Source organism: Capsicum annuum, chromosome 6 (genome assembly GCF_002878395.1).
Source record: "Capsicum annuum cultivar UCD-10X-F1 chromosome 6, UCD10Xv1.1, whole genome shotgun sequence".
Classification (NCBI taxonomy): Eukaryota; Viridiplantae; Streptophyta; class Magnoliopsida; order Solanales; family Solanaceae; genus Capsicum; species Capsicum annuum.
Window position 1 is genome coordinate 209753284 of NC_061116.1, and position 25575 is coordinate 209778858.

Sequence of the window (25575 nt, forward strand, 5' to 3'; positions counted from 1 at the left end):
GGGAGCGGAGCTTGGCATTAGGGTTTGCCTGAATTTCGACCTTATTTGGATTCTATGATAATTGTGTTTTAATTCAAAAAATGTTACTTTATACAAAAGATTTTCCATGGAAAAGAACAATTTTAATTTGAACTTCTATGAATAAAGGATGTTTTACTCTCATATAATAGAATAGCTTCTGCAATGCAGCCGTTGAAAGTATTGTTTAGGAAGCAATTATTCTCTCAATTGATTTTGTTTGTTTGTTTTGTATTTCCTAATATGTAGGTGACTTGACCAAATCATTTCAAATAATATGTTTTTTGGTATAGTTTTCTTTGTCATCTGATTTATCATCATCATGATTTGCAGCAATTGTTAGCTACTCCTGCTATTTCGATCGGAACACCCTGTGCACTAAGATCCTGCTATACACGGTGTCTGAAGAAGCGCTGGACCACAAGGATCATCTGTTTATATGTCTCATTACCTGCATGTCTGCAAGATGCCATTACAAAGATGCATTATGTTTATATTACTGTATACGTCAACAAACAAAGCAACAAATAGGATATGACAAAGAGGAAATTGTTCTCTTAGAATGTCATAATAATTTCCATGGCCTGATATGCCTTCCTTTTATTTCACAAGGCATAGTATTTTTCATGCCAAGGCTAGCTTATGGCTTCTTGGTCTTGCATCCTCATTCTTTACTTCATGTTACCTCTGATTTTTCCTAAGACCACAACAAATTTGGCTTCTGCTGCACCAACTCAGTTAACTAACATCTACCCTTTTCCATGCTCCGATCAAATCAAGACATGCAACGCATTCCTCTACCAGCACAACGGTCTCTCAACACAGAATATCACCAATTTTTACGCTGTCAATGCATCAGCAATCAAGCCGATTATCCATGATGACAGACAAGACTACCTAGTTAATATACCTTGCACTTGCAAAGATGTTAATGGAACTGTTGGATATTTCTATGACACGAGTTACAAGCTGCAGCCAGATGATACATTTGCAAATGTTTCTAATGACATTTTTAGTGGACAGGTTTGGAAAGTTGGAGGAGAAGAAAAAAGTTACCGGGCTGGGGATGTAGTTACTATGCATCTGTTGTGTGGATGTGTGGAAGATGAAGAGAAAATTGTGGTGACGTATACTGTTCAGGAGCATGATACTTTGTCAAGTATTGGAGATTCGCTTTCTTCTCAAGTCAGTGACGTAGAGAACTTGAATCCTCACTTGACAACTCCACAGTTCGTAGATGTTGGATGGCTGATTTATGTGCCCATGTACAAAAATGGCGTTCCAGCGCTAGCAAGTAGTGCCGGTTAGTTATATCTGTCGTAGAATTTTGCCTTTTTTTTATCTCATCAACTATGTATTACTATGTTGATTTTTCGTTGCTTCGTTTCCCCTATCATTAACCAGGAAAGAAGCAGAAGGCACACAAATGGACAATACTTGTTGGAATAGTATCAGCTGTGACTGTTCTTTCAATGTGCACTGTGATGATGTTTATTCTCAGGAGAAATAGACTGCATAGACGCGCCAAGGAGGATGCTGCAGCTATTTCCAAAAGCTTTAGTACTAAAAAAACCACGTCTTTGCAGAAGCAGTACATGTATAAAGATAATACTGAAGGTTTACTGTTTGCCAATTTGTTGTGATGATAAGCTTATGCTAAACAGGAAAAGCTTTCATTGCATAAAATTAACGCGATCAATTTATTTAACACTGCAGACATGCCAGTTTTTGAATCAGAAAGGCCAGTAATATACAGTCTTGAGGAAATAGCAGAAGCTACAAGCGATTTTGATGAGACTAGGATTATCGGGGTAGGTGGATATGGGAGTGTGTATTATGGGACAATTGGGAAGCAGGTATCTAACGCTTCTTTTGGTTTGCATCTCTTCATTTTTGCTCAAGCCAACTCAGATTCTTCTGTGCCTCGCGATTAAAAGACAATTACCAAACTGATTCTAGGAAGTTGCAATTAAAAAGATGAGGTCTAACAAGTCTAAGGAATTTATGGCGGAGCTCAAAGTCTTATGCAAGATACATCACATAAATGTGGTAAGTGATCAAATTTAATCACTCAAAACTTTGCTTTTACTATGATGATGTTCCAGTACTTACAAAGAGTTCGTCATGTAGGTAGAGCTGTTGGGTTATGCCAGTGGGGATGATCACCTCTACTTGGTCTACGAGTATATCCTAAATGGTTCTCTCAATGAACATCTTCATCAACCAACGCTAAAAGGTATTCAATAACATGTAAATTCAACCATTGAGCTCATTTTGATACAGAATTTCATGTTACATGATATTGGGATTCAAGACAAATACACTCCACTAATTAAAGATAAGTTCACCAAGCTATGAATCAAGTAATGAAGTAAAACTGAAGTTGACGAACTGTACAACCCTGTAGAGCAAGCCGAGAAGCTTCCACCACTGTCGAAAAGGATAAAAATAACTAAGATTTCAAAAGGCAAAAAAGAAGAATTCGGCAGAATCATTAGTTAGCTCACATTCACTTGTTCTGAACCAGGTCATAAGCCTCTAAGTTGGACTACAAGAACACAGATTGCTGTAGATACTGCAAGGGGTATTGAGTATATCCATGACCATACAAAATCTCGGTATGTTCACCGCGATATAAAAACAAGTAACATTCTACTGGATGAAGCAATGAGAGCTAAGGTGCCTTCTTGACTCCTCCTTCAAGTACATGGATAGTTGAATATCACAGTTTTTCCACTTATGGCAGCGACAATCTTTCTTCTTTATCATTCATATTGATGAGACATGCACGAAACTGCATTGTCTATCCGTTAATACTGCTATCGAAAAGTTGTTTCTTTTTTTATCATAAAGGGACTACAACTTCAGTAATGAATTTCTAGTTTTCACTATTAGTACATCCAAGAAAGTTCTCTCTTATAGGTTGCAGATTTTGGTCTGGCAAAACTAGTAGGTCGAACCAATGAAGATGAATTCTTGGCGACCCGTCTAGTTGGAACACCAGGATATCTTCCCCCTGAGTAAGCATCTAAATTTACCCATTCTTGTTAAGTCACTTTTTGTTTTTCACAATGGAATGCCATATTGTCTGGTAATATCAGATTCATAAACATATGAAGAATTTATAAAATTCGCTTCTGATGTCCCATATGTTACAGATCTGTGAAAGAGCTACAGATAACTACCAAAACCGATGTTTTTGCATTTGGAGTCGTTCTCGCAGAACTAATAACAGGAAAACGCGCACTCATTCGTGAAAATGGGGATCCAAACAAGATGAAATCACTCATCTCAATTGTAAGTTAACCATTTAGCAGAGATACATTGAAGAATGAAACACAACCACATGAATGACTATCGGAGAAAATTAACTCTATTTCAGAATATGATTTTGAAATATGAAAATGCTTATATGAAAGAAGAACCTAAAACAAGAACAACTGAGATGTATGCATTTATTAGAACATGGATGTCAGGAGATCACCTTCTTGATTGTTGCAGCTTAAGCTTATATACATCATACGTAGTCTTCCATTAACAACAAAGGGTGTTCACTGAATGGTCAGATACACGAAATTTTCCAAGACGAGGATCCAGAGTCAACATTGGAATCCTTTATAGATGAAAATCTCAAGGGATGCTATCCCATGGAAGATATATACAAGGTTGGAAATCTTGATAAATATTGATGTTCAAGTCTCGAATTCTTCTACTTCTATTTTTATAGCCAGTAAACTATGCATGTAGAGATGATACTTTCTCATTACCCTACAGATGGCAGAAATTGCAGACTGGTGCCTCTGTGAAAATGCAATTAACAGACCAGAAATGAGGGAGGTGGTTGTTGCATTAACTCAAATCAGGACCTCGTCCACAGAGTGGGAAGCATCATTAGGAGGCGATAGCGTGGTTTTTAGTGGAATCTTTAACGGGAGATGAAATGCGTTTAAAGAAGCAAAGCTCTTAATTTTTAAAATAGAGTGAAAAGTTTACTGCAAACAGTCAGTGATCTGCTAATCGCTGGACTTCTTTTCTTTTCCTGTCTTGTAAAGCCAAAGAATGTTTTGAGAAACAAGAATATAAATTCAACACTTTGATTTCAACTTGGCTTCAGAGTAATCCTCCGGTATTTCTATCGTTCATTCACCAAATATGTACAAGCATAAAGAATTAGGATAGCCATATGTCATCCTCAACAGAGAATTTTAAAGTCTTGACTATTCTGTTATGCAGAATAAAATCCAAGACTTGATGGTAAGACTTAATACGCTAACGCCTCAGCTACTGAAAGCTTACATGGGTGAGTTACTCATTGAACAATGTCTTAAGCTCAACCAAATTTGTCCAAATGGACTGTTCTAAGCACTCATTAACTCGATTAGAAATCAAATTTGAGTGATCAATCCCTAAAACTACCTAAACTAACGGTCACAAGGTCAGTAACAAAGTATTATCAAGATTACTGCTTGGAATCCTTCCCCTGGCGTGCAGATTCCTTCTGTCAAAGAGAAAAGCACGTTATGATCTTCCAATTACTGGACAGGATTTTGCATCCTGAAGGGAGATAACAGTTTCAAAAGCACCCACCAGAGCCTTCACCTTGCTTCTCCTAGTCTCGGCAAGCTTGTTTACAGTTACTTCAATCACGTTGTTGAACAAACTTGGAGTTTCTTTTGTATGTTCTATAGCACGGGATCGAAGGTTTACTGTCATAACTTCGTCTTTAGCTGCATATGAATGGGCATCAGCAGCGGATCTTCTCAAGCCGTTTCCTCTAGGATTACCATCACCACTTTCATTTTCGCAAGCATCTTTTATGATGACTTGCTTAAATTTTTGTCTCCTTGGACTTTCTTTATCAGATTGGATATCAGTTGTCTTTCCTTTTCTGAACTTGAGTATTTTAGGACTGCAATCTTCATTTTCTAAGCCAACTTGTCCAGCCCTCTCAGGTTGTGTGTCTTGCTTCTGACTTGTAGTTCCATTTTGTCTGGGGCTAGAGCATGTTCCATCACTTTTAGCAGACTCATCTGCTGAAATTGATGATGATGACATCAATGAAGATGAGGAAACGAACGTCTGGGTGGTGTCAATGTTTCTTGAGCTATCGCCACTTGAAGATGGTGGACGTGATGGGGAACAAAGGGATGATGAAGCCGTCTTTCCTTGTTTTGGACCCTCTCTATCCAAAGAGGATTCTTTGGAATTACTATTTTCCTTGGAAATCTCATTGCTTTTAGTCATTGATTTTCTATGATGCGACGTCTTCTTTGTCACACTTTCATGACTGATTTGCCCAGTCTTGCTTGGTATAAGACTAGTCCTACTGTTATGTTGAGACGTCTTTCTTGAGGAGTTGTTACTGGATGCTGTGCTTGAAACCTTTTTCGCAGCAGATTTTGCAGACGATGAAATTGTTGAGGTAACAACATTCTTTTTCCTGCTTAGCTCGGAGGATCCACCGTCTTTCTCCATTTTACGGCTGTGGTTCTGTCTACTGCTTGATCCATTCAATAGAGTCTCTTGGAATTTCGAAGACCTCCCTAGTATAAAGTTGTCACTGTGTCTTCTTTGATGCCTTCTTGGTGCATTTTCTTCCAAAGGCTTGAGCTTGGAATCACTTTGATGATTCACAAATGGCGCTGCTCTTTTGGTAGACGCTTTGATTTCCTTTGTCTGCCTCTTGATCTCTGAAGGTAGATTAGTCGAGCCTGGTACTTTCTTCCTTTCTGGTATTTTCCCTAATGTTACTCTTGAGGGCCGGGGAATCCTTGACTTCAATGAAGAATCATGTTCAAAACCATATTTGCACATATCATGACATGAACTTCTTGGAACGTCAAGATAACGTGACAAGACCTTGGATTCACCCATTTCAAAACCTACACTTCCAGTTGAATTCCTTCTCACAAGACTTGCTATAGGCTCAATTTTCTCCAGGTTTTCAGGTATGCCACCATCAATCTCAGCCATTGTACGAGAAGGAAATGAAATCACAAACTAACACCCCTGCAGATATATTCAGTATGATATAGTGGGCTTTAGAGTAGGCAACATAATGCTATATTTTTTTTGTTATTGTTTTCTGTTTACTTTTCAACCTCCAAAAGATAAGTACTCACCGGGACCTGAAAGCAAGAAGTACCACAGTGCTTTTTGAAACGTCAATTTCACACGTTTGGCGTCCTAAATAGATAGAAACAAGGACATATTAACTGGAGGAGCTACACAACATATAGAAAGCTACGAAAGAGATGCTATGTATCACTTATTTCATACAACAATTTGAGGAAGAAACTGGAGAAAGGACAGCAAGAAAATGTTCTTTTCAGCAGTTTTCGGTTCTGCTTTAATCTGTCCGGTCCACCAAATTGAACTCAAACTCGTATCATCTAATTAACCCTAACATACTAGTACAAATTCTCATCGCCTGATCAAGAATTTACTGAAAAATCCTAATGCTCAAAGTTGGCTATATTGCTAAGACGCTAGCATCATAGAGGCTGATAACACAAACATCTCCATTTCTTGACATCAAATATATAATCTTGTTTGTTCGGGTAAGAGTTCTCCATATATTCGATAGTCCCTATTATCAGCAGCATTAGGATATTAGAATCACATCTCCATTTTCAATTTGCTAGATGAACAATCTAAAGTTTGCTTTCGCAAATTTAAAATAAACTATTTGAGTATCTTTTCTGGCGTGTAACCTTCGAAATAGTTGACAATGAAGCTAAAAACGAAAATATGGCTACAAAAACAAGACATGTCCAAAAGTTCTACTCCTTGCAAGAAAACTAACTAAGAAATTGTGATACCCTTTGCCTACTAGACAATCCATAGAGGGAAAATGCTGGTGCACTAAGCTCTCACTATGCACAACCATCAATCTTCCAAAAAGGTATCTATAAGAATCAATGAGGGCACAAAAATAATCACATTGTAAGGATAAAACAAGATGTTCCATATGATTCCATTCAACTAAATTATAAAAAGGATTAAATTCCAAAAATTTACATCTCCTGCTTACTCTTCTCCAGCACACCCTTAATCAGATTATGTTAAAGATAATTGATTAGGAGATAGCTAAATAAACAAATCAGAGCTTTCAGAAAAGTAACAAACGGTTACTACCAATAATACAAACAAGAAGTTTTGATCATCAAGGGGAGAACTCATTAAGAATCAAGAAGCTTTTTACCTAACAAATAAAGAAAAAAATATGGTTGGAAAAAAAAGGAAAAAAATATATAGTTTTGTTGAAAGGAGGTAAGTTATACCTTTTCCTTACACGTAAGGAAGAGGGAGCCAAACAATTGGCTGAAATTTGTTATGTGAAAAAAAAATAATGAGGAAACAGCTTCATCTTATTAGTAGAATTTGATAATTTATGTGAGAATAAGCGTAATTGTAGCAAAGGTGAATTGGTTTTTAGAATTTTTTTTAGAGACATTTTTGCGAGCTTTTACATTTGAAATTTACAAATAATTACATTACAACAGTGAAAATAGAAAGTCTTAATTCACATGCAAGATGATATTATTAGTAAATGTGACCCGTAACAACCTCAATGCTTTTAATCCAAGTCATTTTAATCAAAAACAACCAAGAGATTTGTAAATGGAATAAAGCATATAAAACTTTTAATGTGTGTGTTCGCCTCAAGAACGTTTCAATAAAATTAATATTTTAAATGTAAATTTTAATGAGAAACCTTAAAATTATACATATACATAATAAATAAAAAATTAATATTACTCTTTCTTATTTTTTTTTCATAATTGTTGTTTTTGGTGTAGTAATATATTTTATATAATAATATTATTATTTATAATATTAAAGATTAATTCAAGTTAATAATATGTTAACCATGCGTTTAAAATACATTACCTTGGATGTTATTGTAAATATATTATTTATTATTATAAAGATTTGAATAGTTTAATTATTCAAAGTTTCAAAATATTTCTATTGAATGATGGTGTTTTTTTTATTATATTCAATATTGTCAAAAAGAAGAGAAATTATAAAATTAACAATTAAATTTTTTTGAGGCCTTAGATTTTGGGGCCTAAAGCAAGGGTTTTACTTGTCTCACCCTTAAGTCAACCTGATTTGTGCTCGAGTGTATAGGTAATGAAAAAACGCATACATATTATTGACATGATAAAAATGTGTGAGGTATAGAGAAAATGTTTTTCAATTTTCCCAAATTCATTTGTCGAAAATTTTTTAAAATATTTTTTCTAAGAAAACAAGAAAAGAAAATACATGCATAGGAAAAACAGGCCATTCCAAACTAATGTAGAGCAATTCATCAAGATTAGTTGCCAACCATGATAAAAAATGTGGTTGATTCCGTCATTAGTAACTTGTATGTGAACATTTCCACGGGACTAAAATGGAGTATTTCGTATGAATTCTCATCTAAATATATGTACATAACATCTCCAAGACAAAGAAAAAGGATAAAAAAGGTAAGATAAACTCATCAAGTCCCATGCTCTAAATCTATACTAAACATATGAGTCCAGAAATACTCTGTTAATCATCAGCTGAAAAGAGTGGAGGACACATAAGACTTAGCTCTCCGGGCAGTTTGCCGCCTTCTTGTCACCCCCCAACCTTTCAAAAATCTACCTGTGATCCCGTGTTTGTTATCCAATGTACGCTGCAGTAGGAGTGAACTCATTGTTCTCTCTCCGACATTGGGCCGTCTCTTGCCTCTCGAACTCGTCCTACTCAGTTTTTTCTTCCATGGACCGGATTTTGGAGCAATATTTGTTTCTTTTACCTGATGCAAAAGAGATTCAACTGCAGGTACCACATCTATTTGAAGGTCCTTCTGATCCTTTGTCTTCCTTGCTTGACCCCTCCTTGGTTGATAACACAGCGTAATACCTTTTTCCGTCTCTTTTGCAGCCTTGGAGTGACTAAGACTATCATCTATGTCCCCCTTTCTCAGATTAAGCTTCTTCCGACTGCAGTCAGAAAGAAGTACATTGCGCTCACAATGGACTTCCATGGTTTGTTCAACTTCATTCTCTGGACTACTAGCCAAAGAAGAGGCAACTTCAGCAAGCCGGCCTAGACAGTTGCTAGAAGCTTCAGATGGTTCGCCAATGGCGGTCTTTGAGTACCCGTGGACCACAGATGATGAAATAAAAATAAGTGTATCAGCTGCAACCCTGTCAAGTTCCTCAATTGATTCACCATGACCTCCTTTTGGCAAATGGATTGATGTCCTGATATTAATGTCCTGAGAATCTCCTCTGGGTGGAGAACACTCCTTATTTTCTGGACTAACGGGACCTTCCAGAACTCTTTCTGCAGTGGACTCTGGTGCCTCGCTTGGACTAGATGATAAAAGGTCTTCTTTGATGCAGGAGTTTAAGTCGATGCAAATATTAGCTCTTGAAAGCTTACTATCAATTCTAGCACCTACAAGGTGATTATCCCTGGAGCATTTTCTATATTCAGGTGTAGAATTAGGAACCATGTTACTGTGTAGAACCTCATATTTTTTATGAATCTGTACATTTTTTTTAGGGAGATTAAGATGGGAAATGTCGGAGGAGGGTGCAGATTGGTCAGACAAATAGGTAGGAGGTGTCAAATTCCAGTCCATGCCTTTCGCAGAACTTGTGTAGTCTGAAAACTTATCGTCTTTTTCAGCAGCAATGTCTTCACCTGTACAATTATCACTTGCATCATGCTGCATAAAGCAAGACGTCAAACTTCCAGAAGCTGGAGTAGCTGTAGCACCTTGGTTCAGATTAAACTTCTTTACAGAGGACTTAGTACCCTTGCTGAATGATGCGTCAGTATTAAAGCATGGAAGTTCTTGTACTGCCACAGGGATCTGTGTAAATTCTCTCCAAGAAGAAAGCAGCAAGGATTTGTCAGTTCTGGTTTCGGCATGAATCTTGTCTACATTTTCTAAGGGCAACGATGCTGGTTGATTACATGGAAGAAGTGCTCTCCCAGCGGAAGCAACTTCATCAAACGACTTCAAGTTTCTTTCATCTCTCCCTGTTAGTGCATATAATAAAAATTGTAGGGTTAAAACTTCTGCTATAAACAGCTTTTAGGATAGAAAGACTTTATTCCTATGGAGAAGCCGGTCATTAGGGAAAAACTGATACTGATGCAACAGAAGAAATAAAAGCAGGTATTGTGTAAGACAATAAAGGAAAAGAACATGATGACATCTTCAGAATTATGATCAGAATCTTTTCTCAAGGGAAATTCAGGATACCTTCTTTATTCAGAGTTGAGCATTCTGCACGTGCCACACCGGATAAATCCAAATCCGTGTCCTTGATTTCCTCACGAATGTTATTTGATTCAAATGCAGAATTTAGACCATCTGACTCAAAAGGTTGTACAGGTTCATTTAGGTCAAACAAAAGAATGGTACCCCTACATCTTGAGGGAGCACTGGAAGAGTCTCCAGAGGCAACCAAGTTGGCTTTCGAAGAACATTGAGGTCGAAGCTCTGAAATCAAAAAATTTGTCCATGTAGCAGGATTTTCTTCTTGAAGTGGCTCCCTGTCTCCATTATTAGTGCCTTTTTCTGCTGGAAGTTCAAGATCCAACACTCTCATCCCTGATGTGTCATTCTTCGAAGATGATGCTTTGCATTCGTTAGCAATGTCTAGACCTGAAAGATAGTCACCACCTGGTTGCACAGTCTTATCAGCACCAGAAATTAAGCACTCATGAAGCATTTCTTTTCTTGGTTGATATGGCTCAATGCTCGTGAGGTTTACTGAGCTCCAAAAGGTTTTCTCAAAAATTTCAGACCTTAACGTAGACAGAAAAGTATTTGGCCCTAAAGCTTGCATCTGTATATGATCCTCCGCTAGTTTTCTCCTTTTAATCTCATCCATTAACTCCCTTTGTCTTCCATATAAGCGGTGCAGTTCATTGACCTGAAAGAAAACACAATTCAAACTTCTGTTCCATCATGAAGCATTTAAGTGAAACCAAGTGATGAACCACTCCCAACTGTCCCAAGGCCATCACTGCTCAAGACCATTGATCAAATTCTACAACTGCAAAGTTACATGTAGAGCATACGCTAATCCTCAAAAAACAAAAAGAACGAAATGACGTAGAGAAAGGGGAAAAAAAACGGAAAGCACAAGAATATCTAGGTAGAAGAATTGCCAAATCTGGTACTAGCATCTATAAAAGGTTAGTTGTAGTAATCACAAGAAGGAGCAAATTTATAAGTTAACAAATCAGGATAGTTAGTTCCAGAAACATGAAACGATATATTAGCGCAATTCATTTACAAGGAAAATAAATTGAAGACTCTGTTGAATATAGCGTCAAGATGGAAATAATCTGTTTCAAAGGCTAGCCAAAGGAAAGCCCATGTATATACCTGATATCTAAATGTTGCTTCATGTTTGAGAATTGTTTGTCTCAATATTTCCTTCTGATAAACGAACTCCTGGCTCTGGTCTACCATAAATGGAGGAAATGCAAGATTGAAGCCTCTACTACTATTGTAGGCGATATCACCGTGGGGTATTGACTGTGAATTACCCGTAAGGCTGACAACATGATCTCTTGGGTAGAAAAATCCTGGAAGATAGTTAGTGCACTGCATTTTCACCTCCTCCCTGGGACAGAACACAACAAAGAGTAAGCATGTGCTGTTCTTTGTCCTCCCGCCTATGAATGACCCTACACAAACATATAATGTAAACATGCATAAAAACTGGACGTCGCACATTATTCTCAACTTCAATATACTGCAGTAAAATTTCCACCAGGCAATGCCTTTACTTTTTCTTTTTCGAGGAACAAGAAGACTAAAAGAAGATACTCTTAAAATGGTGAGATATTATCTGCTTTAGGTCAAACACATACGGTTTTGCCCAAAAGGCCTCATACAAGGAACAAGAAGACTATTCTACCCAGTTCAAAGTAGTTCGCATCACAATCTAGGAGCTGATGATATTTATTTAAAAAGAAAAAAATGGGGGTAGGGGAAGGGGACACGGGGGAGGGGATTACAAGGTGGAGAATCAACACCAATAAGGTAAAAGTTCAGGTAGTCAACCAATTGAACTACTAAGATTTCCCTTACGACCTAATGAGATTATTCTACGAAACGAACAAAACTTTGAAAATGCCAAGGAACTTGGTCTCTTACTAACTGTTGGCAATACAGAGTTACACATCCATCATCCAACAAACAATTAGAGGAAGAAGAACTTGTTTGGGGACAACACAAGAACAAATCTGACTTTTGAATTTCCAAAAACTCAGAAACAAACATTCATCACCAGTCATACAGATAAAGCAATGGAAAATGAAAGCACTTAAAACAAAAAAATCTGAACAAAATCACTAAAAGGTAAAAGATTACAATACACAGATCCAACTGAAAGAATCAACAGTAACACACACAAAGGGCACAGATGACAAAAATACCCAAATATAGAAAGAGTAGAAAGATGAAATTACACCAAAATCCCCACACAGCATATATATACACAAACAAAGATAAGAAAAATAATTTAAAAAAAAAAAAAAACAGCTACAGAAATCCTCTAAGATTATCATCAACGAACAGAATTTCAAGAAATTACTAAAGACCCAAGTCATGAAAATGCAACAACTTGTAGGAAAAACAAAACCCCAACAAGATATATCTCTCATTCACGATTAGCGCTAGCTCCGGCTCCTTGCTAGCAAGAAAGAAATCCAAAAAAAAACCATTACCCAGGAACTCAAAAAGAGCAGAAGAAAAAACTGAAACTTTACAACAACAACAATAACAACAAATCCAGTGTATTCCCATATAGTGGGTCTGGGGGAGGGTAAGATGTACGCAGTCCATACCACTACCTCTGGAGAAGTAGCAAGGCAAAAAAAAAAAACTGAAACTTTACAGATTAAAAAAAAAAACTGCAAGAGAAATTCACAAAGATTATCACCAACATGCAGAATATCAAGAAATTACCAAAGACCCCCGTCATAGAAATGCAACAACTTGTAGAAAATGCAACAGCTAGGAGAAAAAACAAAACTCAACAAGATTTATATTTAATTCAAGATTACCTCTAGCTCTAGCTCCTTGCTAGCACAAAAGGAATCCAAGAAAACTCATCACCCAAACTCAGGAAAAAAAAACACCCCAGCAAGAGAAATCCACTAACATTATCATCAAAGGGCAGAATTTCAACAAATTACCAACGACCCAAGTCTTTAAAATGCAACAACTTGGAGGAAAAACAAAACCCAACAAGATATATCTCTCCTTCAAGATTACCTCTAGCTCCAGCTCTTGGCTAGCAAGGAAAGAATCCAAGAGAACCCACCACAGAGAAACTCAGAAAAGCTATAACTTTACAGAAAAACACAGCAAGCGAAATCCACTAAGATTATCATCAAGGAACAGAATTTCAAGAAATTATCAAAGACCCAAGTCTTGAAAATGCAAAGGCAAAAAGAGTAGAAGAAACTCAGAAAAACTGAAACTTTACAGAAAAAAAAAACCCAGCAAAATAAATCCACTAAAACTATCATCAATGAGCAGAATTTCAAGAAATTATCAAAGACCGAAGTCTTGAAAATGCAAACAAACCCCAGCAAGAAAGGAATCCAAGAAAAGCCATGATCCAAAAACTCAAAAAGAGTATAAAAAACTCAGACAAACTGAAACTTTACAGAAAAGGGTGTGAAAGAAAAAAAGAAAAAAAAAGATGCTTGTTAGGTAGTAGAAAGACGAAAATGCGGAAAGAATGGAGCTTTTTGGATCTGCTGGGGCCAGTCTATACGTACAGAGGAAGATGGAGAAAGAGAGAGAGAGAAAAGAAGAATAATTAGTACAGTAGTTAGTAGTAACTGACATGGAATTTGTCAAGATATTGGATTTATCTTTGTTTATCTATTTTGGATTTTTCAAGGTGATGAAGTGTGTGAGAAAAATGGATCATGTTTTTAGATTCTCTTTCCTATCCTTGTCCTGTTGCCATCCACCAATCCTAACTTCCTTACATTCTTTTCTTCTTACATTACAAAATTGGGAAAAGAGTGAAAATCTACCCTCTATTTCTAAAAATTGATCTTTAATTATATTTTGGAGTTACATTTGCCCAAGAATTTTATATATATCCTTCAATTTAACAAAATGTTCTAAATTAACTAGAATAATTCATTGTTAAAAATAAAATAGGTTACTCTACTGAATTTAAAGCACTCGATTAAATTGAGGGTACATACAAAAATTTTCTTAGACAACGAGGTAAATATGATTTCTGACTAAGGATAAAGTTGACCAATTTTTAAAAATAGAAGAACAAATTTGATATTTTTTTCTTATAAAATAATCGAGATGACTCAATTAATTTGAATTGCTCATTATAAAATTTATTTTAAAAATGACTTGAATTATGCCCTAAAAGGTAATGCTTCCAACAAGTTCAAATCAAAAACCTTTCGTTGAGAATGAAGCAATCCATCATTGCACCTCAATTCATTGTTGGTTATTCCTTTCATTTGTTCACTTTCATTTTTCTTTTTCTTTTTTATTTCAAAAGCATATTCCTCCTATTACACGGAGCACACTTTTTTATTTTTATAATTAATTTAAAATAAATATTTTTTTTTATATTATCAAAAAAAGTAGTATTAGTTTTCTTGTTCTATATTTTTCATTTAGGTAAGAGAACTTTAAATAATCAAGAAGCTATATTAAGTAGGTATTATTACCTAATTAAGGATATCTAATGAAAATAGCTCTTACGTTTGAGAAATAAATAAATTTCTTAAATGGTGCATTCAAATTAAAACTACCATATAATAAAAGAGAGTCTTGATATAACTGGTAAAGTTATTGTCATATAATAAGAAAGTCATGACTGACGAGTTCAAGCCATGGACGCAACTTGATAAAGCTGCATTCAAAGATCTTCATCGTTTAATCCTTCCTCAAATTCTGCGCAACGAGACTTTTAAAATACCGAACTGTCCCCCCATTCTTTTAAAAAAAAAAATAGGAGTAGGGGTGTGCAAAAATCGAATTGACCGATAAATCGAACCAATAAAAATGCTATTGGGTTAACGATTTTTTATTAGTTTTATAAAAAAATTTATTAGGTAAACGGTTCGATTTTAGTTTTAGCTTATTGGGTTATCAGTTAAACCGATAACCCGATAAGGATACACTAAGTTATTGTTTTATTCCTATTTGTGTTATATATATAAATATTTACATTACTAATATATATACACACACACGCACACGCATGCACACACTACTTATTCACAATTAAGAGATTCACAAAGCATTAACCTATTTAGGGCAACAAAGGCACAATACAAAGCTCGGGTATTGTCGTATTGGAAAGCTTGAAACATTTAGTAGCTTCCAACAATTAAGATTCATTTTTTTTTCGAACTAACATTCAGTTCAAGTTTGAAGATTCTTGTAAACTAAAATGCATTGTGTATGATTTTGGCGGTAACTAAGATTTCATTTTTTTATTTTAGTTGTTGCTATTTTTATTTTATGAGTATTTTCTTATTGGTTAAACCAAACCGTTAACCACCAAAAATCGATAAACCGAAAATCGATAAGAAAATATTTTATTGGTTGGTTATTGGTTTTACATATTTAAAAATCGAAAACCGATAAATCAAACCAATAACACATAAAATCGAACCAAACCAATCGATGTACACCCCTAAATAAGAGTACTTAATATATATACTGTTTTTTGAATTTCACTCTGTGTGTAAAGAAATGAATTTTGAGGCTAATTCAACCTCAAAAGTTAATCATGAGGTGAATGATTGTCTAAGTCTTATCTCTTTTCGATATAGGACTCTTAATACTTTCCCACAACTCAAGCCTCCTTAACTGGAGCATGCACAATATAACATAGGGGCCAATATCTGTGAGCAAAGAATTAGAATGGACTTGACTCTAATATCAGTTGTTGTCTTTTATAACTAAGATGTCTATTATAATGCACTATTACCAAAGTGTATATTTAGGGACATATGAGATCTCTTTACTTTTACTTAACGGCCTTTTAGGTTAGAGTTTTAAAAATAGATAAATACCTAATAGAAAGAGTTTCTCTCTTTGCAATATGACTTTAAATTAATTAGATCAAAAAATTTTATATGCTACTTTGACCTTCTAGTTAAGAATAAAAGAGGTGATAGCTTTACCAAAAATATAGATGTTATACTTCATTCGATGGCTTTCTACTTGCTTTATACGTAGAAATTAGAATACTTTTCCAACTATTGAATTAGTATGAATCTTTATTGATCTGAATTTGTCAACAACAGACGGAAGGAGAAAGCTGCGTTTTTCGCCTTTTATGTTGATTGTACAAAAAGTCGTCCTTTTAAATTATTTTTTTATTATATATTTGGTGTTTGATATTTGTATTGAGATTTGATTAAATTTGAATTCAAACATTGTCGGACCGATTTCTGATGGTGACGCTTTCAACAAGATCTGTTTCATTTTCGTGAGATTTAAACTTGAGACCTTTAATTAAGAATAGAGGAATTTCAATCATTTCACCACAATCCATATTGACTTTTCAAATTAAAAGTATGATAACTATTTATGTTATTATCTAAGCTGTCATAATGATTGCTTATTTCTTGTTAAATTATTTTCCCTTTGAACATCATTAATTTGTTAATTCAAGATTCGAATACGAATCATCGACAAGAAAGTGGTTGAGTTTTAAATGATTGGCATTGTACACTTGCACTATATTACATGTTCACAAAGCTATGGACATTTTTATTAATTAGTATAGCAACCACATAATTAAATAAACTTATAAATTCCCCAATATGGGCAGATAATTTGAATTAATTACGTTAATTGAACATTATTATCATTACAAACATGTTGGTGGTGGTGTTAACTGTAAAGTACAAGGAATGATGCATTAATATTGACATAATATGGTAGTAGATTTCAACAAAACACTACTAATAAAACATCAGCATCAACTAAGTTTAGGTTAATGATTAGCATGCAATCTAATTTAATCCAACATAGAATAACATTTGTAACAAAATAAATTATTTTTGTCTTAATTTATTTTTTTGTTTCCTAAGATAATAAGGTTAAGTCGGACGTAATGCAACATATTATATCTTTTTTAAAATAAGAAATTTGCAAAGAGTGAGATTATATCTTGAGACTTACATCGATTTACAAAAGTGATCTTGGAAATGTGTGATTTTTAAACTTGTAATTTTGTTTGCCTCATGAGCAAGAACTTGACGTCTACAAGTTAAATGCTCATGCGATAAACGGGATATTAAAAGTTTAAAATCACTCATTTTCAACGTCATTCGATATTACCAAAGTGTTTATGGTCTACAACGAGGACAAAAATTGTTTGGGCTGGATTAGAATACTTGAGTGGGCTTACATTCAAAAGAGGAGAGAAATGGGTTGGGCTGAATGCTTTGAGGATCAGACAGTTTACGCAAACAACATAAATTTCGACAATTTAAAGTTTAACTATAGAAATAATTCCAATTTTGAGTCTATCGAGATACAATAATTAGCTCCCGATACATTCAAAGAAGATACATTTTTTCCTTAGTAAAGGTACACAATTAGCCCCGATATATTTTTTTCGATTTTGGATCTGTCGAGCTACATTAGCTCCCGATACATCCAACGAAGATACATATTAGTTGAAATTTTTGTAATTTCTTTGTAAGAGTGAGATTTTTGTAAATATGATAAGTTAAGTGTACGTTTATGTTATTTTTCCTTAATATTTTTAGTCAGACGGTTCAAGTGTGATTATATATAACTTATTATATCAAAAAAGTTATCAAGTTATTTTTATATATAAAAAAAAAGTCATTCAACTTCACTTAAACACCACATAATGTTTCTAAGTAATTTTGTAACACAAATGTTACTACTATTTAATTTTATTCAAGTATCACAGAAAATATTTCACCTGTTTTCACCTAATGACTTTCCGTGATAATTAGGAAAAGTTATCCTACTTTTTAGTATTCAACATAACTTAATGACTTTATTGAGCGCATTTTTCATTACGAAAAATCATTTATTAAATTCAAAATGATAAAATAAAATAAAATAAAATAAAATTAGTCATTCATGAATCTAATTATAATTGACAATTGAAAAGTTTAAATAAAAGATGGGATAACTAATTTCTTTCTTTTTATCTTTTTGGATGGTTGGAAAAGTGAAAGTCTCTTCTTTTTCATATTTCTTGGAAAAATGGGTAAGAGGTGGGAGCCAATGCTTTAAGCTTCGTACATTAAAAGTTGTTATGCACCTAATTAGTACCATTACTTTATTCTTTTTTTGGTAATATGCTGATTAATACAAATCAATCAACATCTATATATTGGACTAACAAGAAGCAATGTAAATTTCGAATTAAATTCTTTTTCCCAAAACTTTTCCTTTTTGGAAAAATATAAATACATTTTGTATTACACTAGCTAGGGTAGGGAAAATGGGCTAGGAAATTGCAAGACGGAGAATTGAATTCTCATTAATAAGTAAAAAGTTCAGATAGGCGACAAACTACTTCTCTAGACCATATTAAGTGAATTATTGAGAATTGTTGAAATTTTCATGTTGGATAAATAAACTGTTTACCCCTAAAAATATTAATGATCATATACTAGGACAAACTCACAAACAAAGTGTTTAAACATGGATTTATGAATTATGACTATGAAAGTAATCAAGTTAATAAACTTTTAGAACTAGCCAAATTACACCATCAAGCAATAAAAAGTTAGAGGGGTCGTTCGGTTGTTGGTTAGAGTTATGCAAAAATTAGATTGCATGAAATAGTTCTTGTAAAAATTAGTTGTACATGATGTAATGCGTCATATTAATTATTCCATCTTCTATCTTGTAATAAATTTAATCAGTTGCTCTATATGGTGATTTATAAAGTTTGCTCTATTTTATTCATATGTGATAGTAAAATAACAACCAAACATACTTGATAATGCTGAGTGTTATACAAAGCAACCAAACATTAGTATTAGCTATGCTAACACATCCCACAACAAGAAGATAACAGGACTAGCTTTTTAAGATGCCTACAACAATATTTGGCTAAAAAAAGAAACTTGTATATATTTCTATTTATGATAATTAATTAGTAGGTTTAGTAACAGGATATTTTTTGGCATTCTTGACAATTTTAGTAAGTGCTGCTTGGCCTAAATCAAGTCCACAAACATCAGCTAGCTGAACAAGATAGAGCAACACATCAGAAAGTTACTCCTCCAAATGTTCCTTATCATCTGATGTCCAGTTAGGTAACCCTCTTGCAACTTCCCCTTTCCACTGAAATATCTCTGATAATTCTCCCACTTCTCCAACCTATTGAGCAATTAAAAAAAAAATATGACTAGTTCTTATTATGTAGGGTTGTTGCATGAAAATAATTTCACATTGATAATCAAATTAAAAAAAGAAATTATAGATGTCGATGTATGAAGGGGAGTCTTAGAGTAACTGGTAAAATTGTTGTCATCTGACTAGGAGGTCATGACAGAAATACAAGATAAGATTGCGTACAATACACCCTTGTTGTGGGGCTCTTTCCCGGACCCTGCGCATAGCAGAAACTTTAGTGCATCGGGCTGCCCTTTATTTTTTATTTTTTTTAATGTCGACGTGTGAGGTCTTTTGGGATAGACCATAGAATTTTGATTTAGAATAGATGATATAGGATCACTATCATGGTAAGAGTATCTTTAGATCCCAACAAGTATATATATATATATATACTCTACGTTCGATCTAGGATGAATTTTGTACATTCAAATGATATTACTTTCTGCTCAAAGCATGTACGTAAATAGAAGTTGATCCAGACATATTATATATAGTTATTTCTTTTTGCTTGAACTATGTACGTATACAGAACTAGATGCAACCATATTATATTTATACTAGGTTAATTCAATTGATTATATGTGAAAGTCCACTAAAAATATCAACAAATATATATGAAAATTCAAGTGAGCTCACGGTTTTGGAAACATACTACGTTCAGTATGCTAAAAACATCAAAAACCGAACCTGCTGATTTTAAATCCTAAATTCGTCTATGTATATATATATATATAGCAAAAGGACTTTATAAAGTTGAGCATTTATAATAAGATCATATTCGTTCTGAACTAGGTATACGTATATAGAGGCTTACCAAAGCTAGAAGAAGGTTTCTAGGACTGTGATATTGATCCCAACCTCTAACTCTAGAAAATTCAGCAAGCCTTTCTCTAAGCTCTTGAAGAGAGACATCCTTCATCATGACTTTTCTACCATACTCATGGGAATTATTATTCTCCATATATCTCCTCTCTTAATTGGTTATTATTATAATTAAGTAGCACTAGTTCATGTTTCACTCTGTCTACTTATCTTAGTATTTATAGACTAACATAAGTTTGTTGGTGGTGGGGTTTCGAGAAATGGGGAACTCAAGCTGAGTTTGTTGCCATCATAGGTTAAAATATTTAAGTTTTTGTGCATTCTTCGTGCAAAAAATATTTTATATTATTAATTAAATTTGATATGTTATTGAAATTTATTCAATTTTTTTTTAAAATTTTTATATAAAAAATTAAATAACATGTAATAACATATCAAGTTATCTAATCTATATCTATAATATATATCTATAATGTATAATATATTAAAAGTGTGAAGATCGTTACAAAAGTAATTTGAACGTTTTGCCCTTTGTTAAAAGACTTCCCTTTAAATAAAATTGTTTTTTGCACTATTTTCTTCAATTTATTATTTAATTATTTTTATTATATTAACTAGACTCTTAAAATATATGGTACTCCTAAAATATATCGAAGGAGTCAATTAATATTTTCGTTTGTACTGATCAATAAGGAAAAATACTCCTAAAATAGGATTAAAAAAATACTCCTAAAATAGGAGTCTATTAAGGAAATACTTCTATAAATATTGAAATGACTATTAAGGAAATACTTCTATAAATATTGAGATGCACATTAAAGTAGAGAAGAAACTGGTTTACTTATTGGGAAAACATGATTGATGCTCATCTATCTAACTTGCCTAAATTGGTGGATCTTAATTTTCTAACCCTTAACTTCTTCACTATTTTTTTCAACATAATAGAATTCAATGAGTGTGTGTGCGTATATATATATATATATTCTTTGTTATCATTCAAGTCATTTTTTAATGTCAAAATTTTCGCTAAGGCAAGAATTATTTTCATCAAAACAGAAGTGTTATGATCACTATTGTATTATTTTACGGTAGTTTACAGGTCGTAGATGAATTTACAGGTGGTAAATGAATGTCGGTCGGCTTTGAGGAATCTTTATTTTAGGTAAAGTTTAGGTTTAATTGTATTATATTTATATCTCTGTTTTGAATTTTTTTGTGTAAAGGTAAAGTTTAGTTGTATTATTTTGATATCTCTATTGTCGTATTATTTTGTTATAATTTACATGTGGTAGATGAGTGTCGGACGATTTTGAGGAAATTTTTATGTAAAGGTTAGATTTAATTGTATTGTTTTGATATATCTATCATCGTACTATTTTGTTACAGTTTACAGGTGGTAGATGAATATCGATCGACTTTGAGAATTTTTTTTGGTAAATTAGGTTTAATTAAATAAATTTTTCAAAAGATGTTGAATTGAATTATTGTATTCATCTTTATTATTTAAATAAACATCATATTTAATGTAGCGTTTGAACTCAATAAAGTAAAATACACGCGCAAGATGCGTACACCTAAACTTATAATATAAACTATTTTATGCACCAATAATGCACAAAACTCAAACCCTAGATTAAAACTGCTGTTTATTAGTGGAGGGACCTTCTTTCAATACAGTATTCACGTGAGGTATGCCAAACATGTTTTCTATGACTTGATATCACTCATTCTCTCTCCCTCGATCGGTTGCACGGGCTCATTCAAAAATCAAAATTTAAATTTTGTGAGTTTTAAATGGTAGTATAAAGACCTCAATTAAATAAAATAAATTTAATATACATATTTAGTAAGAAAATTTAAGAGACAGTGGTCCGAAATATACTTGGTTATTATTCTTTTACGAGTTTCACATCCCAATTAACAATTTGTTGTTTTTTATTCCTACTTGAATCAACATTATTTATGTATTAAAATTTAAAACACACCTAGTTGAATAAATGAAGATAGTTCGAGTGGAAAAAGAAAACAATTGATTGTTGACCGAGAAATGTGTTTTAATAGTTTAAGTACATAAAAGAAATAATTAATAGTTAAGGTGTGAAATTCGTAAAAGAAATTATGATTAAAGTGTGTTTTTGATCACTAACATTTTTCTAATCCAAATATAAGATTTGAACCATTAAAATTAGTGAGTTCCGTTAGTGGCGGATCCACCTTGTAATCTGGGGTTCACCGAACCCCTTCAACAGAAAATTATACTATTTTTATTTTCATGTATGTATAATAGATGTTGACCCCTTCAACTAATTCATATATTTACTTCTGAACCTCTTAATGAAAATCCTGGCTCCGCCATTGAGTTCCACCCTGCCCCAGCCTCAATTTTGCTAATAGCTTTTCCACTTGGCTATTATGGAAAAATTCCTTTTTCCACGTTAAATCACTATCAAATCTCACCTACACTTGCTTTTTATTCGTGTTAGCCAACTTGGATGTTATCTCTTTCAACTTGTTGGAAGGTATAGTAAATTTAATTTGTTAATTTTCTTGTTTTTTGTGTTAGTTTTGATGTTACATGAGTACCATCACATTTAATTTGTTTGTCCTTCTTAACTTTTGATGATCGTGGAGTCCAGTAGACAAAACACATAACAAACTCATAGCTAGAACCCCATATGCCGTACTAGAATCGTAAAATTCGGATCATGCGGCTCTTATCCGGACAATATGCTGGCTCATTTTGTTTGGCCAAGCTCGTAAAATCGGTTTATTTTGGAAAATGCTTTTTTTTTTTTCAAAAATAGAATGGATGAGAATGATTCGGTGGATGTGTGGTGTACTGGAAAAGATAGAATTAGAAATGAGGTTATTCGAGATAAGATGACAGTGGGTTCGGTGGAAGCCAAGATGAGGAAAGTGAGGTTGAGATGGTTTGGATATATGATGAGGAGGGGCACGGATGCCCCTGTTCGGAGGTGTGAAAGGTTGGCTAGGGATGTATTCAGGCAAGATAGAGGTAAACCGAAGAAATATTGAAGCAACTTTAGCTTACCGAAAATGTGATCTTAGATAGGAAGTTGTGGAGGAGGCGAATCAAAGATAGTAGGAATGAGTGCGTCAGTGCTAGTAGGTAAAAGGACTTTGTTATCCGCATTAGTAGCTATAGTACTAGTATTATTTCAGAATATTGTATTGTTTGTTATATTACTTGGTGAATTTTGTCTATGATATTATTGAGTATGGTAATTTCTATTGTATCCTGTCCTATTACTATTTCTTTTCTAGATTGTTTTATTTTGAGCTGGAGGCCTATAAAAAACAACCTCTCTATCTCACCCAGAGGCGGAGCCAGGATTTCTACTTAGGGGTTCAATATTTGAAGAAAATCTAGCGAAAGAGGGTTCAACACCTACTATAGATACATAAGAAATAATTTTAATCATATATAAATGGTATATTTTTCCATCGCGGGGGTTCGGACGAACCCCTGCCAAAGGGCTGCTCCGCCCCTGATCTCACCTCTGAGGTAGTGATATGAATTGCATATACTTACCCTTTCCAGACCCTTACTTGGTCGGAATATACCGAATATGTTATTGTTGTTGTTAAAAAATACTTTTGGTGAGAAAGACGACTTCTATTAGCTTCTGAAACAGTTTCTGCTATTATCCAAATACACTAATTTCCTCCAAACTTGGACAAACATATATTTTTTAAAAAAATAAGCACTTTTGACCCACCAATATAAATTGACATGGGGCTCAAGTTATCCCTGTTTGGAGACCTCTTGTTCAATTTTGTTAAGGATTTAACTTATATATATCGAGACAAAAAGCAAATAAAAGTTTATACGATCAATACATGTTGTAGCAGGATATTAGTCTTTTCTTACAAGTTGTTATTTAAAACAAGGGTTATGTTGTGCCAGCATGTTTATCTTTATTTAGTATTACGTTTTGCCTTTTAAACTAGATTAATTCTTTCAGGAAGCTGCATTATGTAGTGCCAGCATGCTTATCTTTCTCTGTAACATTTTGCCTCCATTATTGGGTCGGGTCATAGAGGATCTTTATAGGATGAGATAAGATCTCAAGTTTGTTTAAAAGCCTACAGGAAGCTAATTGCATTTTATTTTTTCTTCCTGCACACATGCCATGATATTAGTACTTTTCATCAGAGTCATTATACTTTGAAAGAATATGGAGCAGCTTTCAGATAATCTTGTTAAATAAATGACAAGACATACTAAAAAATGAAGCAAATAACTAACGAAGGTGACCCCTAGCTAGATGGAGTAGGTGGTAGTTACATACTTACATTAGCCCAAAGATATTCTTAACATGGTCGGATATTGATCGCGTTTGAGCCAACCTTGCACCGTTTTTCCTAAAAGGTCTCACGTTATTAAGAGTGTGTTTCTTTTTTCTTAGCAGATGGGAAAGAATTTTAACTAGGTTATTAGCAGTGCTTATATATCAGTGTGATTCGACATTTGAGCTTACACCTTAAAAGGCAACCCTAAAGTTTATTGCACCACTATGATGCTTAAGCACTTATCCACATTATTCCCACGAAGAATGAAGCCAACCTGATTTGAAAATCTGAATTATATCAACAGTCATCATGAATAACGTCGCGTTGACAATTGGTGGTGTGTTGATGTAGTAGTGGAAGTATACGTGTCTGTTTGGCACGACATGAAATTATATGAGATGATGAAGTTGAAGTTTTGTTTGAATATGTAATTTGGAATTTTAAGTTGTATCCTTTCTCTTATAAATTAAAAAAATGTAGTTGTAAAAACTATTAAAATTACCCCAATTCTATATATAATCTTAGCAAATAAGCAAAAGTTCATAACAAACGTATAATACACTATCACAAAATTATTCTAAAAAAAAATACAATATTCATTGGTCAAATGATAAATTTGGTGAATAATAAATGATAAAGTAAGAATTGATTTGAAGTAATAACAAATTTTGTAGGTATTTGGTCATGAAAATAAAAAGAAATTGGAGTTGGAATTGAATTTGTAGTCGAAGTTGTGTTTGGTCATTTTTTTTAACTATAAAGATGAAGTTGAAATTGAAAAAAAAAATGAAAACAAGTTGAGACTTGTATTCACTTTTCTACTTGTTTTCATTTCTCCAAATAGAACTTCAAGTTGCATTTGGAATTTTTATGACTAAATATTATTTTTTAATAAAATATAAAGATTTTTTGAAAAAAAAAAATATTTCTCACGACCAAACGGATTGATATGTTGATGAGAGTAATGCTTAAATGAGATATAAATGGTTTAAATATTGGTA

At 33.6% G+C, this 25575-nt stretch overlaps 4 protein-coding genes across 9 annotated transcripts; 1 reads left to right on the forward strand and 3 right to left on the reverse strand.

Moving 5' to 3' along the window:
* The first annotated feature begins 466 nt into the window (after positions 1-466).
* On the forward strand, positions 467-4121 carry LOC107855459 (lysM domain receptor-like kinase 3). Its single transcript, XM_047413892.1, has 10 exons — positions 467-1312; positions 1423-1656; positions 1729-1874; positions 1978-2067; positions 2149-2254; positions 2546-2697; positions 2941-3038; positions 3177-3315; positions 3585-3683; positions 3793-4121. Exons 1-10 carry the CDS (start codon positions 661-663, stop codon positions 3955-3957), a joined length of 1881 nt encoding a protein of 626 aa, XP_047269848.1. The 5' UTR covers positions 467-660; the 3' UTR covers positions 3958-4121.
* LOC107855458 lies at positions 4111-7381 on the reverse strand. 2 transcript variants are annotated; one of them, XM_016700481.2, is made up of 3 exons: positions 7302-7381; positions 6141-6204; positions 4111-6027 (listed from the first exon to the last, which is right to left on the reverse strand). In XM_016700481.2, the coding sequence occupies exon 3, from the start codon at positions 5989-5991 to the stop codon at positions 4537-4539; it is 1455 nt and encodes a 484-aa protein (XP_016555967.1). In that variant the 5' UTR covers positions 5992-6027; positions 6141-6204; positions 7302-7381; the 3' UTR covers positions 4111-4536. The 2 variants fall into 2 exon arrangements, with proteins under 2 accessions (XP_016555967.1, XP_016555966.1); XM_016700480.2 differs by lacking the exon at positions 7302-7381 and adding an exon at positions 7039-7226.
* A 967-nt stretch (positions 7382-8348) lies between these two features.
* Positions 8349-13958, reverse strand: LOC107855431. 5 transcript variants are annotated; one of them, XM_016700451.2, is made up of 4 exons: positions 13313-13958; positions 11414-11654; positions 10280-10955; positions 8349-10053 (listed from the first exon to the last, which is right to left on the reverse strand). In XM_016700451.2, the coding sequence occupies exons 2-4, from the start codon at positions 11639-11641 to the stop codon at positions 8573-8575; spliced, it is 2385 nt and encodes a 794-aa protein (XP_016555937.1). In that variant the 5' UTR covers positions 11642-11654; positions 13313-13958; the 3' UTR covers positions 8349-8572. The 5 variants fall into 5 exon arrangements, with proteins under 5 accessions (XP_016555937.1, XP_016555938.1, XP_016555935.1 ...); XM_016700452.2 differs by having other exon boundaries at positions 11414-11718; XM_016700449.2 differs by having other exon boundaries at positions 13102-13958.
* A 5052-nt stretch (positions 13959-19010) lies between these two features.
* LOC107855433 (dCTP pyrophosphatase 1) lies at positions 19011-20462 on the reverse strand. The gene is made up of 2 exons (XM_016700453.2): positions 20253-20462; positions 19011-19420 (listed from the first exon to the last, which is right to left on the reverse strand). The coding sequence occupies exons 1-2, from the start codon at positions 20397-20399 to the stop codon at positions 19316-19318; spliced, it is 252 nt and encodes an 83-aa protein (XP_016555939.2). The 5' UTR covers positions 20400-20462; the 3' UTR covers positions 19011-19315.
* Positions 20463-25575: the final 5113 nt, after the last annotated feature.